The 13,293-nt window shown below is 42.0% G+C and overlaps 1 protein-coding gene across 3 annotated transcripts in view; it reads left to right on the plus strand.

The window, feature by feature from the left end:
• Nucleotides 1-10,989, plus strand: part of PRKCD (protein kinase C delta) — a 59,225-nt gene extending 48,236 nt beyond the window's left edge. For 2 of the 3 annotated variants that reach the window (XM_050312757.1, XM_050312759.1), the window contains 11 exons: nucleotides 270-399; nucleotides 1,001-1,101; nucleotides 1,861-1,957; nucleotides 3,103-3,233; nucleotides 3,876-4,049; nucleotides 4,582-4,673; nucleotides 5,903-5,965; nucleotides 8,065-8,203; nucleotides 9,023-9,211; nucleotides 9,462-9,590; nucleotides 10,445-10,989. In XM_050312757.1, coding sequence (XP_050168714.1) covers nucleotides 270-399; nucleotides 1,001-1,101; nucleotides 1,861-1,957; nucleotides 3,103-3,233; nucleotides 3,876-4,049; nucleotides 4,582-4,673; nucleotides 5,903-5,965; nucleotides 8,065-8,203; nucleotides 9,023-9,211; nucleotides 9,462-9,590; nucleotides 10,445-10,603 — 1,404 coding nt within the window. In that variant the 3' untranslated portion in view covers nucleotides 10,604-10,989. The remainder of the gene's footprint in view (nucleotides 1-269; nucleotides 400-1,000; nucleotides 1,102-1,860; nucleotides 1,958-3,102; nucleotides 3,234-3,875; nucleotides 4,050-4,581; nucleotides 4,674-5,902; nucleotides 5,966-8,064; nucleotides 8,204-9,022; nucleotides 9,212-9,461; nucleotides 9,591-10,444) is intronic. The other variant, XM_050312758.1, reaches the window with a different exon arrangement.
• Nucleotides 10,990-13,293: the final 2,304 nt, after the last annotated feature.

Here is a 13,293-nt window from a genome sequence, read left to right on the forward strand (position 1 = left end):
CTAACAAAAACCTTGTATGGAAACTGCCAACTCCATTTGGGAGATGCTTGGCTGTACAACCCAAGGAACTGTCTCCTCTGGAAGTGGACAAAGTTTCCAAAGCCCCGTGAGCAGTTGGGTGGTATTTGATGGGCAGATCCTTTCCCTGCCAGATGAGGGATGTAAGACTGATATAAAATTGTTGTAGGCTCATAATATGCAAGCAGTTTTCTGTCAGAAGCTGGTCCTGCTCTGGGCAGTGCCTCACCCCTCCCTCTCCCTGTGCTCAGTTTCAGAAGGAAAGGTTCAACATTGACATGCCTCATCGCTTCAGAGTTTACAACTACATGAGCCCGACCTTCTGTGACCACTGTGGCAGCCTGCTCTGGGGGCTGGTCAAGCAAGGGCTCAAATGTGAAGGTGAGGAGGAGGAGGGGAAGGCAGCTGGGACCTTTCCCAGGGTTCCATCCCCAGGGCTACCCACCGTGCCTTTGTGTGTGTGTGTGTTGTGTAGGATGGGATTCATCTCATCCATGCGGGTTGAAAAGGCTTCTGTACTCGAGACAGACAAAGAGGCACTCAGTTCATGTGGCAGCTCAGCCAAGGTGAGCTGCTGATGGAGTCAGGGAACACACTGTGGAGGTGTAACCTTGAGTATAATCAAAATTACTACTTTGGGAAGAGCTGAAATTTGGTGGTTCGTACTCAAGGTAGCACCTAAAAGCGTTTACTGTAAATACTGCTTTTATAATTCTCCCACAGGAAGGCAGGATGAACCTTATTGTAACAGATTTTGAGAATAAAATAATGGTGATAGGAGGTTTATTCCTTGTGAACAATTTTTGTATTTCCACTGTGTGGAAGATAAGATAAAAACTGCAATTTTGTTAACAATGACAGGCCCGTGTCCAGCCTGGTCTTACAACAAGGTTTCTGAACTGCTCAGAGAAACAGCTTTTTTGTTCTAATGTCAGACAATGTCTTCCTGATGCTTGTATAACCAACCTTACATTTCTTTTAGAATGTGGGATGAACGTGCATCATAAATGCCAGAAGAAGGTGGCAAACCTGTGTGGAATAAACCAGAAGTTGCTAGCTGAAGCTTTAAATCAAGTTAGCCAGGTATGCTTTAATTGCCATTTCAGGTAATTCCTTGTTTTCAGAGCATCTTGGGGTTTTCACATCATCTTTTCTATATCAGTTTTATGGGGAACTGGGTTTGGAATGGAGGAAATGCAAGCAGCTTTCTCCTTTTTAATTTGTTACATATAGAGACTAACAAAGATATCAATGGCCTAAAATGGGAATGGGCAGGAAGAGGATGACACTTAAAGAATTTTTTAAAAGGTGTGTGGTTTCCCAAAGCCCCAGTTCTGTGGTGCCAAGGTTATCCTCACCCTTTCTGTTTAATTGATTAAACAGTGGCATCATAATGCTGAAGTCTGGTTTTACATGTTTCAACTTTAAAATTCCACTTGAATGATAAAATTAAATGAATAAAGAGGAATATACCAGATATTATCAATTTTTATTAATCTTATATTATACACACACACACACAGAAAACTCCTCTGGAATTAACACTGGCCCCATAGCTTACATTTTTCATCTGCTGCAGCATGACTGTCTTTTGTGGCTGACTTCTGGCTTGCAGATAAAGATTCAGACACAAGCCCTGAAATAAAACAGGAAAATATATCACAAAAGCCAACAGTGCTTCCTCTGAGCTGTGTGTTCCTAAGCTTTCACAGGATATTTACTTTGAAAACAGAGAGAGCTGTTGCGCCAGCTCTTTCGTGACCCAGAAAACCTCAATCTTTTCCTTACTAAAATTCCTTACTAAATTTCCTTACTGAAATTTCAAATGTTTCTTCTCCTCAGAAATCTACACGAAGGTCCGATTCTGGGTCTGTAGAAAGTGTTGGTATTTATCAAGATTTTGATAAGAAACATAAAGCTCCAGGAGGAGATACAACAGGTAAGGAAAGTGAAAATGTGTCCACATGGCCATTTACCTACCAGACAATTTAAGTAGTTATTTATTCTGACCTTGTGTTAAACAATCTTTTCTAATAAGCACTGTTAAAAAAAAAAAAAAAGCATTTATTTCTTTTTACCATCTCCTGGCCACACAAAATTCTTACATAACTTCTGACAAACACCTGGAATCCCTTCTCTGTGGGTTCAGAGTAAAGTTTCGTTTGGTGTTTGTTTTTGCACTATTGCTAAAGACTTCAAGCATTGTATAAGCTTATTTTCATTACTGCTGACCTATGATAATTTATGCAAAATTAAATGTAACAGTAAAAGTAATGTTTTACCAGATGGAAATGACCAGACTCAGTAATGTGTGGGTCTGACTTGTACAGCATTTTATATATTCATCCATACATTGAATTAATTCAGATCAAATACCCACTAAAAAAAAGTATTTTTATATTACTTAGCAAACTTGTTTTGTTTTGCCAGACCAGAGTGAAAACCCCCAAACCTCTTGCCAAGTACATCAGGGTGGAGCTGCTGTGATTGCTGCCTGGGTTGTCCCAAATGCTGGGCAGTTACAGGGCACACATGGGATCATCTCATGATAAACATCAGTGTCTTGTTAGTGACCCAGCAGGTCTATGCAGCAGAGGGCAGAAAAAAAGATATTAATTTTAGGATATAATCAGGATTAAATTGTATGATCATGCTCCTTAGCCAGCATTGGGCATAAATCAGATCTCTTTATGTGGAGAGGCTGAGAGACTGTCCTGTTCTGCTCAGGGAAGATAAATAAATAGTTTGTTTATAAGCAGTCCCTGTAAAGTATCTTTTTCTCCAAATTATGTTCTATATTTTAGTCACAGGGAAAAGTTAAGGGTCTTGATTTTTATAATACCCAAGTATTGCTTAAACCCAGCATCAGAAACAATCACAGGTTCCATTCAGATCCAAATCGAGTACGCTCGAGTAATTTAAACTTGGCTATAAACCGCAGGAGCTGACCCTTGTGTTTAGGTTCACCAGTATTGCAACAGCAGATGCACTGAAATACTATGCCAGTACCTAATTCCTATCCAGGGATCTGAGTCATGCAGTGTTTCTGCATACACTGAGCTTGGACCTCCCTGTTTTGATCAGCAGATAACAGCGAGTACGATAAGCTCTGGGAGGGAAGCACAGCCAAGACAGCATCACGAGCTGCAAGGAGAAAATTCAACATAGACAGCTTTGTCTTCCACAAAGTACTAGGGAAGGGAAGCTTTGGAAAGGTATGTAACAAACTTGGAGAGCTAAAGGTGTCTGCCTCGCTTGATCTCTGCAATGTGACGGGCTATTTCCATTAACCAGCAAGGTCTTACAGCTCCTTGGGTCGATAATCTTCTAACAGAATGGTATAGAGACATCTTTGTCAGAGACACTGGAAATTCATCCCCTGGATCCTGTCTAAACTCAGGTGTGGTTCATAATGCACAGCACTTTGTTGGTTGTTTAGTATCGAGGCAGAGGAATTGCCCTTTAAGCACCACAGTGCAAATGGATATTTTAGGTTCATGCCCTCTGTACAGAAACAGCCTCATAATGTCCCAGTGCAGGGACAGGGGGATATTTGGGAGAGCAGTGTGACCTCCACGGGCCCTGTCCACTGCTCTCTGTGAAACTACAGCCCTGGGGAAGGAACAGGCTTTACATGGCTGCTGTTTATACACTCACGAGACGTTGACAGAACAACCGCTGTGGCTGCGTCTCCTCATCTCTGTCCAGCAGCTTCACACTCCCAAATCTCCCTTATCTTTCCCATTTAAATGTATTTTTTGAATTGTCACTGCACATGCTATGACTTTCCCTGACTGACACCATCAGTAGGAAGTCTCTCCTACCCATGGTGTAACATCATCCTTTATCTTCCGCAGGTTCTGCTTGCTGAGCTGAAAGGGAAGAACGAATACTTTGCTATCAAAGCCCTGAAAAAGGACGTGGTGCTAATTGATGATGATGTGGAATGTACCATGGTGGAAAAGCGGGTCCTCGCACTTGCATGGGAAAATCCATTTCTCACACATCTGTACTGCACCTTTCAGACAAAGGTAAGAAAAGGCCCAGTGGTGACAGCAACATAACAGGTCGAGCCTTTTAATGGATGCTGTTATCTGCAGTCAAGTGAAAGTAACTCGGTGGTGCAAGAATTAGGTTTCCTTTTCTTGTGCTCTGTGGAACGGGCCTTGTGGAAAGTAAATATGAGTAGGACCAAACATATGTGGATGAGGACAGAATGAGATCAGAAAAATATCTATGCAATATGGAATAAGAGGCAGTTTAATTTAAATCCTTGATCCAACTTTCCCCTAATGAGGGGAGAAAAGATAACTGTCATAGGTAAAAGTCAGTTAGTCTGTTTAAATGTGTATTTTTATTAAGCCTAGAATATAAGATTAGCTATTTATCTTTACAAGATCAGGCCATCAACTCTGTAGGAGCCTTCCAGACTCTCAGGGTGTGCATGAAACAGAGAAATTCTTCAGCAGAGGAGGCTGCTTGGTCCCCCATAGGCACATTCTACTTCATTTGTGGTTGGAACAGCATCAGTAATTGTTCCATTCCCTGGTTATCTGCAAACAGGATCATCTGTTCTTCGTTATGGAGTTCCTGAATGGGGGAGATCTGATGTTCCACATACAAGACAAGGGGCGTTTTGATCTCTACAGAGCAACGTAAGTCCACAACCCTTCATTCCCCATCTCCATGAAGGATTTTAGTCTCTGGGTTTACTGCTGCTAGTTTTGTGCCCCTTCCTTGCCCTGGAATTTCAATGGCTGATGATTGAAAAAGGTATTTCCAGGCAATGGGTTAATACAATGAAGAAGTTCACTTAATCATGTGTGGAGTTAGGCCTTCTTAGTTTACACAGTGTGATGTTTTACTCTGCTTGTACCTAGGAGGTGCAAAACAAACTGCAACATCAACCAGCAGTGAAAAGAAAAAGGTACAGCCTCAGTGCCCTTTGGGACAGTATTTTGATGGAAAAAAAAATTGGAAAAATAATCAGCACTTAGATTATTGTTATGATAAGTTGTCATGATAGCACAGGACCACCTGTACCATTCACAAGATACTAATAAAATGGGTGCTTTGTTCAGCAAGTGCAGTTGTGTCAGTCACCTATGGCTAAAGATTTCAGTTCTGGTGATCCTTAAAAGATGCAGAAATATTTTATTATTGCTACTTTATCTGTCACTTTTAGTTTGAAGTCAGCTTCTATTTCTCTCACCCAAAGCCATGAGAGTTTTAATTGCAATATTGAGTGGGTGCATGTAAGACCTAAAAGTAACAGTGCACAGTAGCAGACCTACCTATGAGCATCAGCAAAATGACCTCTGTTACTGGGCATGGGATCAGATCAAGGAGTCTGCCATCAATAGCAGCCACCTGTATAGGACAGGGCAAGCTCCCTTCCCACTCACCCCAGCAAAAACCTGGATAAAGCCCCTCCAGCTTACCTGAATTCCAGCAAATACCTCTGCATCTGGCAGCCTCTCCTGGTATCTAACCTCAGCATTAGTGCCCAGTCCCTCCTAAAGCAATCCTTGAGTACTGAGCTCCCAGTAGCTGTCTTTCAAAAGGCATGTGCATATCATTAAAAACACACAAAGACTATTATTAGAGAGGAGAAAAGGGACAGTGTTCCCTGAGGGAAGTGGAGTGAAGTGTTATGGCAAGTTGCAGTCATGTCCCCTCTGCTGTTTGGTATTGGACACTGCCGATGTGTGGTGAAGGGATTAACCTGCAGCTTTACAGCATCTGGCTACATAAACTGGGATTTAAAGGCTTGTACAGTGCTTCTCACTCCATGAAGAGATGCTTACAGCAATATTTTGGCTATCTCTCTGCATTGGCTACGTTTAAACTGAGCAAGGATTAAAAGACGTTTTGATCTTTTCAGGTTTTATGGAGCTGAAATTCTATGTGGGCTCCAGTTCCTTCACAGCAAAGGCATTATTTATAGGTGAGTACCAGCCAGCTCCAGGGTGGAACCTGAGCTGTTGTCTTAGCACTTTGTGCATCTTTGAGTTCCTGATTGATGTAACAAGCACAAGCTGCCTGTCAGTGATCTGATGTAGTTCCAAGGCCATTAACATGCTTGACAGGAATCTCTGTTTGTGTGGGTTTTTCCCTTGGCAACTAGAGTGATGGAATGATATTTGTGTCACACAAAAGCAGTTCTGTTTCAGTTGTTTTTAAGGACTGCCTTCAAATCATGAGTCTGTTTAGTTTGGAGGTGAGGGAGAGGGTCCTTGAAGCTCATCAATCTCCACTGGCCTTGTGCAAACCACTGAGGTGAAAGTTGCCTGGTTTTGCCTTCTGGTGAAATCACACCAGGTTGGAGCAGCAGAGGCCAGACCCTGATCCACTGCTGCTGACTGTATATACCCACTCTACAAGAAATCAGCAGCTTATTTTAATGTAGTTTTCCTCTCCATTTCAGCCCTTTCACCACACCCCTCAACTTGAAAGCACTGTTTGGTAACTCCTTGCTCAGACATCTCTCACCTGTGTAATAAACAGGTGCAAAGAATGATGTCTGTGTTCTTCAGAGCCTTACACAAGGCCTTAGGTAAACATGGCCCAAACATCTGGTATTGTCCATCTCCCTCTATAGAAAAGGAAACATCTGTTGGAGCATCCATCCTTCAGAGCAATTTTCTGAAATTAGAGTCTAGTTAAAAAGCATTTGGTAAGGGGAGGAACCTTATAGGAATCCTTGATGAAGAAAGACGGTTCTTAAAAGCACATCTGCCTCTCAGAGAAGACAGCCATAATCCAGGAAAGTACATAACATTCCCAGCTCTATTCCCACAGCCTCCTGCAGGTTTTTATACAGGAAAGGATCAAACTGTTGTCAGCAGCATGAAATCCTTCCATCCCAGATTTTTTTAAAGCATTTTTAGACTTGCTGTTAAATTTCCCTACATTAAATTAGACTGTTCCTGGGGGGAATTTCACAGTATGAAATATTTTCAGAGAAATGGTACTGCTTTCCAATAAGACACCAGCAAAACCAATGGTACTGGGTATTTGCCATCTCACATGGGATGTTCACCAGTATAACCCCAGAACCTGACTCAGAGCAATTTTAAGTAGGTGTTACATGTAAGTGCACATCATACAAAAGATTTTAGGACTTGTTGTAGCTGGGTAAGTGCAGTGCCCTAAGTTACTGTAAGTATTCCCCATCTCAAATATATTCAGCTTGCTCAGATGAGCAGCAGCTGTTGTCCCAACATGGAAGGATTTATGGTGCATTGCATTAGATCAGGAACTCTTGGTTTGAGCTGCAGCTCACACTCTGATCAATGTGAGTAGCTGATACTGGGAACTTCAGCTACCCAAGAGAAAAAACTGCCCTGTTCTTATGTAAAACTATCTGCTCTATTTCAGTCCTTCTTGGTAAGCAGAGGGCTGTACAGTTTTCTCTTCAGCCTACCCTCCTTGGTATGTGCATTTGCAGCCAGATGGACAAAAAATGCATCATGGTCAAAGGGAGGGAATGTAGCTTTTGGAAACTGCTGGGAAAAAGCTCTTACTTGTTTGAATAGTGTTATTCTGAAAAAAAAGGCATGAATAGAACACTTCACAGGCCGTGGCCACAACACATGAGCTGGTGCTGTAACCAGGAACAAGTCACAGGTAGTGTTAAGAGCTGGGCAGGCTTCAATCAATCACACTCCTGCCAAAGGCTCCCAGAATCCAACACAATCCCTTTGAGCTCCAGAGCTGGTGCAGCAGTGCTGTGTCAGCTGCTGGGGCATTAACTCACACTGCTTTCCAGAAGCAACAGAAGCACTGGCTGTGCTTTTAGATCTGAAAGCAAATGTGGAGGATTATAAGGTCACACTCTATGTATGCACCTCAGCCTCTTACTTCGTCTGACAAGAGAATTCTTCCCTTATCCCTCCTGCCTCCAAGGCACAAACGTATGGATTGTGTTGATGGATGATTATTTTCCTGGAAAAGCTTCTGTTATGCTGTAGGGATGTTTATCGGTGCCTCTGAATACAAAAATGGCTCACTTAAAACACAGCTCTTTTTAAACACTTTTTGCAGAGACCTAAAACTGGACAACGTGATGCTTGATAAAGAAGGCCACATCAAAATAGCTGACTTTGGAATGTGCAAAGAAAATGTTGTTGGCGAGAACAAAGCAAGCACTTTCTGTGGAACCCCAGACTACATCGCTCCCGAGGTCAGTAAGGCACAGCCACACACCACTGGGATGGATTTAATGCACTGATGTCAGAAATGGCTGCTGTGATGAATCACCTCTTTGTAGACTAATAGTTCAGAAAAGTCAAAGTCTCATTAGCAGAGAGAAAAAAAATTATACCTGAGTTTTTATAGAAAGTACTTGAAATTTTTTAATATTCTATAGCTGCAAGTTTAAAAACATGGTTTTGAAAAGTTAAAATGCTCAGTTTTGTAAGAGCTGGGGTTCTTTTGTAGCCAGCACTCACAGAGGGCTCCCACAGAACGAATCTATGTATTGCACTGCAGATGGAAAACAGACTAGTGCCCCTGCAAACAACTAGAATTAAAACAAAGGCAGCTTCTAAGGGGAATCTCATTGAGTTAAATTCCCTGTGTTAATTTTTTTTTTTTTTTGAAATCTTATTTGCAAAGTAGCCCAACTAAGGTATTGGGTTTTAAAGCTATAAATTATGTCAAAGCCTGTCTAGTAGTAGGTTGCTTTTCATCGCCACTTGCTTCTCCCTTCACCTTGTAAGACACTAGAGAAGATGTTTTCCAAGTATATTGTTATTTAAAGTTAATGGAGAAAACTTCTGAATGAGAGCAAAGACCTGTCCACAGAGCTGGCCACGTTCCCACAAACAGCAGCCAAGGATAAAACCGCAGATGTGCATCAGTGTCCACAGTTTCTCAGAGAGATGGATTTCCCTTCTTTCCCTAAATGCCCTAGTTATTAAAGATTCTCTCTTAAAATGCCTCTCCTGTTTTTTGGGATATATTTTACTAACTGCTTGTATCTCCTGCTCCACGGAACAAGATCCTGCAGGGTTTGCGGTACACGTTCTCTGTGGACTGGTGGTCATTTGGGGTCCTGCTGTATGAGATGCTGATTGGCCAGTCCCCTTTCCACGGGGATGACGAGGATGAACTGTTTGAGTCAATCCGAGTGGACACCCCTCACTACCCACGCTGGATTACCAAGGAATCAAAGGACATATTAGAAAAGGTAAGACTGATGATCAGCGTGGGGGTCCCAGTACTGTCTCTGTCCAAGGAAGGGCAAACTCAGGCTTTGGAAAGGAGCTGTTTCTCAGCAAGCAAATTGCCCTTACCAAGGGAAAGCCAGGTCAGATTAATTACTAATGATCTGTTAACTGTCAGCAACCTCAGTTCTTTTAGCAGCATATCTGTTTTTCTTCCACTGCCACGTACCTTTTGAGCAGATGGAAGACTTTACCGAGTGTCTTCTCTTGCAGCTCTTTGAAAGGGATCCAGCAAAACGACTTGGGGTCACTGGGAATATCAGAGACCATCCTTTCTTCAAAACAATCAACTGGACAGCGCTAGAGAAGAGGGAGGTGGACCCTCCTTTCAAGCCAAAAGTGGTACGTGAGTTGTTCTTTGTTCTGTGGCAAACAGCAGCTTCAGGGGAAGGGGTGACTTCTGTAAACTGCTCCAAGTATTCCACTGCCACTGTCTCCTCACATTTTACAAATGAGGAAGCGTGCATCTGAAACCCCCTTGTTCTTACATGGTTCACTTATAAGAAGGTGCACTGTATAGCTTTGACTGCCCAGAAATCTTCCTATTAAGACTGTCTTCCTACGTGCTCTCAGGGAGCTCCTTCCTGAATAAAATCTCCAGGACAATCAACAGATAGTTCTCCTCTGTGTTAGAAATGTTCATAGTTCCTTGTGGTTTCCTTTTCTGCAATGCCACCTGGGAGAAGCACCAGTAGCTTGAGGCTACTGTAATGTAGTAATCTTTAGTAATGTCATTTTTTATGAAACACACAGGCACAAATATTTTATCCAGACACAAAGCAGCTGCTATAGGACACTGCTTTTTTTTTCTCTGAGCAAGTACAGCCTATAAAATGCTCACAGGAATTTAAACACTTTGGTTAATGGCAAGAAATATTGGGCTTACATATAAGTAAATGCTGCATTGCTACTGCCAATAGATAATATTTGGGTAATTGTGCAGTATTATCACAAATCCATGTGGTTCTTCTCCAAAGCAATCTGGTGCTATTTGTTTTTTGTTTGTTTGTTTTTGTCTACTAATAAGCAATCACCCAGTTATAATCTTAGTCTTGTTAAAATAGGCTAAAATGAGATTTTTTTTTTGTCTCTAAAGCAAGGGAAGAAGGGAGGGAGCTCAGTCTTTTGTGTTTAAGTAATTTGTTCTGGAATAAATTAAAAAGTTTGTCTCAAACCATCTTTCCTCTCTAACACAGAAATCAGCAAGTGACTACAACAACTTTGACAGAGAATTTCTGAGTGAGAAGCCAAAACTGTCCTACAGTGACAAAAACCTGATCGAGTCCATGGATCAATCTGCATTTGACGGATTTTCTTTTATTAACCCTAAATTTGAACAGATCTTGAACAAGTAAGTCTCTGAAGAGCTGGACTTCAAAGCAGGGTTACACATTACAAACCCACACGCCCGAGTGTTAATGCATTCCAATGACGTTGTCGATACTTCAGAATAATACACAGTAGTGTGATGAATTATGTCCAACTCCTGATTTATTGGCAGTGTTTTTATGCATGGTTGGGTTTAAGGTATGTGAATCATGTGCATTATTTTCTCTGTTTGGGAAAATGTAAATTCTGTTTGGTACTTGAATGTAGTTATGTGTTATATATATATATATATGTGCTGTATATTTTGCTCGAGAGAAGACATTGGGGAACAGAAGATGTCTTTTTAAAATGTGTTTGAGCCCTTGGTTCTTTTATTTGTCTTCAATTAAAAGAAAGTTTAATGTAACTTTCATTCATGACTCTATGATTTTTAACAATATACAATTAAACTCCAGTTGTCTTTAAATTACAGTGGAACTGTAATTTAAACTGCTTGCTTTCCTAAAATATTTATGTTGGTTTTTATGTGAATTAACTAATGAAGAATCAGGCAAAAGCAGAGATTCCTAGTGTAACACCAGCTGCTGTGGGAAACAGCTCTGTGCTGCTTTCAAAGAATAAATGCTGCACATTTATTCCAAGGCAGTCCAAGCAGGCAACAGAGGCCTAAGCATCCCAGAAGTGCCCCATCCTGCCTGGGAGTGTGGGGTTTTGCCATTAAATGCCAATTCCTATTAACAGAAAGAGGCACCATGATCAGAGCAGCTGATCCTAGTAGGACAAAATTGCCAGGTAATGACTGTGTGGAGCTCTCGAGTTACTTGCCTGCTCTGCCAGAGATAAATTATCCTGCTTTACTGCCAAGCACAGAAGCCAGTTTTGTTTGCTTGTTTGTAACAGAGCAGCTGTGCCTCCTACTTGCTGTTAAGGGCACAAAACTAGATCCTGCTTTGTTGCAACACCTACTTCTGAATACTGATTTTTTTTTTTTAACCATTAATGAGTAAGAAAAACTAATTGTATTGCTGCAAAGCTCTTTCTAAAACTCTTCTCCTTGCAATCAGCTCATAAAATACAGACTAAGGCAAGGTCCCTTGCTTCCTATAACACTACTGCAGATGATTTCATTTTCTCAACAGTGAGCAGGTGGAAAAAACCAGTCTGGGTGTCAGTTCATCCAGGAGTTATACAATGCTCCAGACCTTTAAGGAGCACCCTGGAGCTTCTGGGTAGTTTCAGACTGTTAATCCTGCTGAAAGAGCGGGAGAAAGCTGTAACACTTTGTAGGGACTCAAAAGAATACAGTGCTGCCTTTGTTCCTCTCCTAAAGAACAGCTGTTGCAGTGCCAGCACCACTCAGATGCCATGTGAGATTGAGGCTGGAAGGGGCAGAACACAGCTGGCATTTCCAAACTGCCAGGGTTACCACCACACACACTTACACAAACCCCTGTCCAGGGGAAACAAGCAGTGAGGTGCTCCAGGGAGAGCAGAAAACTCAGCTTTTTTCCTTCACATACCCTACTAAGTAATTTCTAGTTTGCTGGTTTTTCACCAGAAAGGGATTTTGCTTTTGCTTTCCAAAGTGACAGTGAAAGCACACCGGGCACTTGCTCCTGAGCAGAAGTGCTTTTCTAGGTAAGAACTTACAAATGTGGGTGCCAGCAGCATGGCAAGGAGCTGTAATGAATTACAAGTAGGACTAAGTGGTGTTTGTGGGAACATCTGCTCCCTGCACTTACCTTCTTTGCTCTGGAGTAACCAGTGCCAAGCGTGCTCAAGAGGAGATCGTGGTCTTCACAGAGCAACTCCTCCAGCTGGCATTTGACTGACTGACCAGGAGCAGCTCCTGCTGCCACAACTGTGCCTTCTGCCAGCCCAACTGCACTCACAACACCTGGGCACAGACACCTTTCCTCCATGGAACAGCTACTCCATCCCTCCTCCTGTTCTGTTCACAAGGCCCTGCCCTGCACCACCAGTACCTCCTGACAGCACAGACACAAAAACTCAACAGCCTGTACAGCTCCTCAGGCCTCTTCTGCTGACCTGCTGCACCCCAGGGCCACCTGCCAGGCAGCAAAAGTCAAGAGTTCACTCACTCATCAGGTCTGGGTCATCCTCATACTACAGGAAGATGGAGGTATTAAAGGATTTGTTCCAGAAAGCAGCCTAAAAGCTCTAAAACAGAACAAAAAAATCACCTCCCCTCCAAACAGAAATGCACAGTGGAGTGAAAAACAATGAAAACACTCCTCCCACTTAGCAGAGAAAATACATTGGTTAGCATCCAGAGGCATACAGCCATCAACAAGACATGAAAAATCTGAGTATATAACTCTAAACCACAAAGCAGTAATTAATTTTGTCCTTATCCTTCAGAATGACTTTGTCCTTATCCTTCAGAATGACAAACACCCCTGCAAATTTTATTCCCTCCACCTAATGTCTGCATGCAAACTTGTACTGACAGGCAGCATTTGGAAGTCAACATAAGAACAGTGTAGCTCTGAGGGTGTGGATCAGATCTTAATACCAATGACCAGGTAAAACTAATAAAGTCTTACCTTTCTCTTCTGCTGTGTGCAAATCTTGGCTTGTATTTATATCATCAGTTCTTCCACTTCCTTCCTCCATTACTGAGTTTGTTACTTAATTATTTGCAGAGTAAAGCAATCAGTGGGGTGAATGAACTTAATTCTTAAGCTGATGGATA

The sequence above is a fragment of the Myiozetetes cayanensis genome, unplaced genomic scaffold (assembly GCF_022539395.1).
Source record: "Myiozetetes cayanensis isolate MyiCay16 unplaced genomic scaffold, myiCay2020 scf18, whole genome shotgun sequence".
In the NCBI taxonomy this organism is placed as follows: domain Eukaryota; kingdom Metazoa; phylum Chordata; class Aves; order Passeriformes; family Tyrannidae; genus Myiozetetes; species Myiozetetes cayanensis.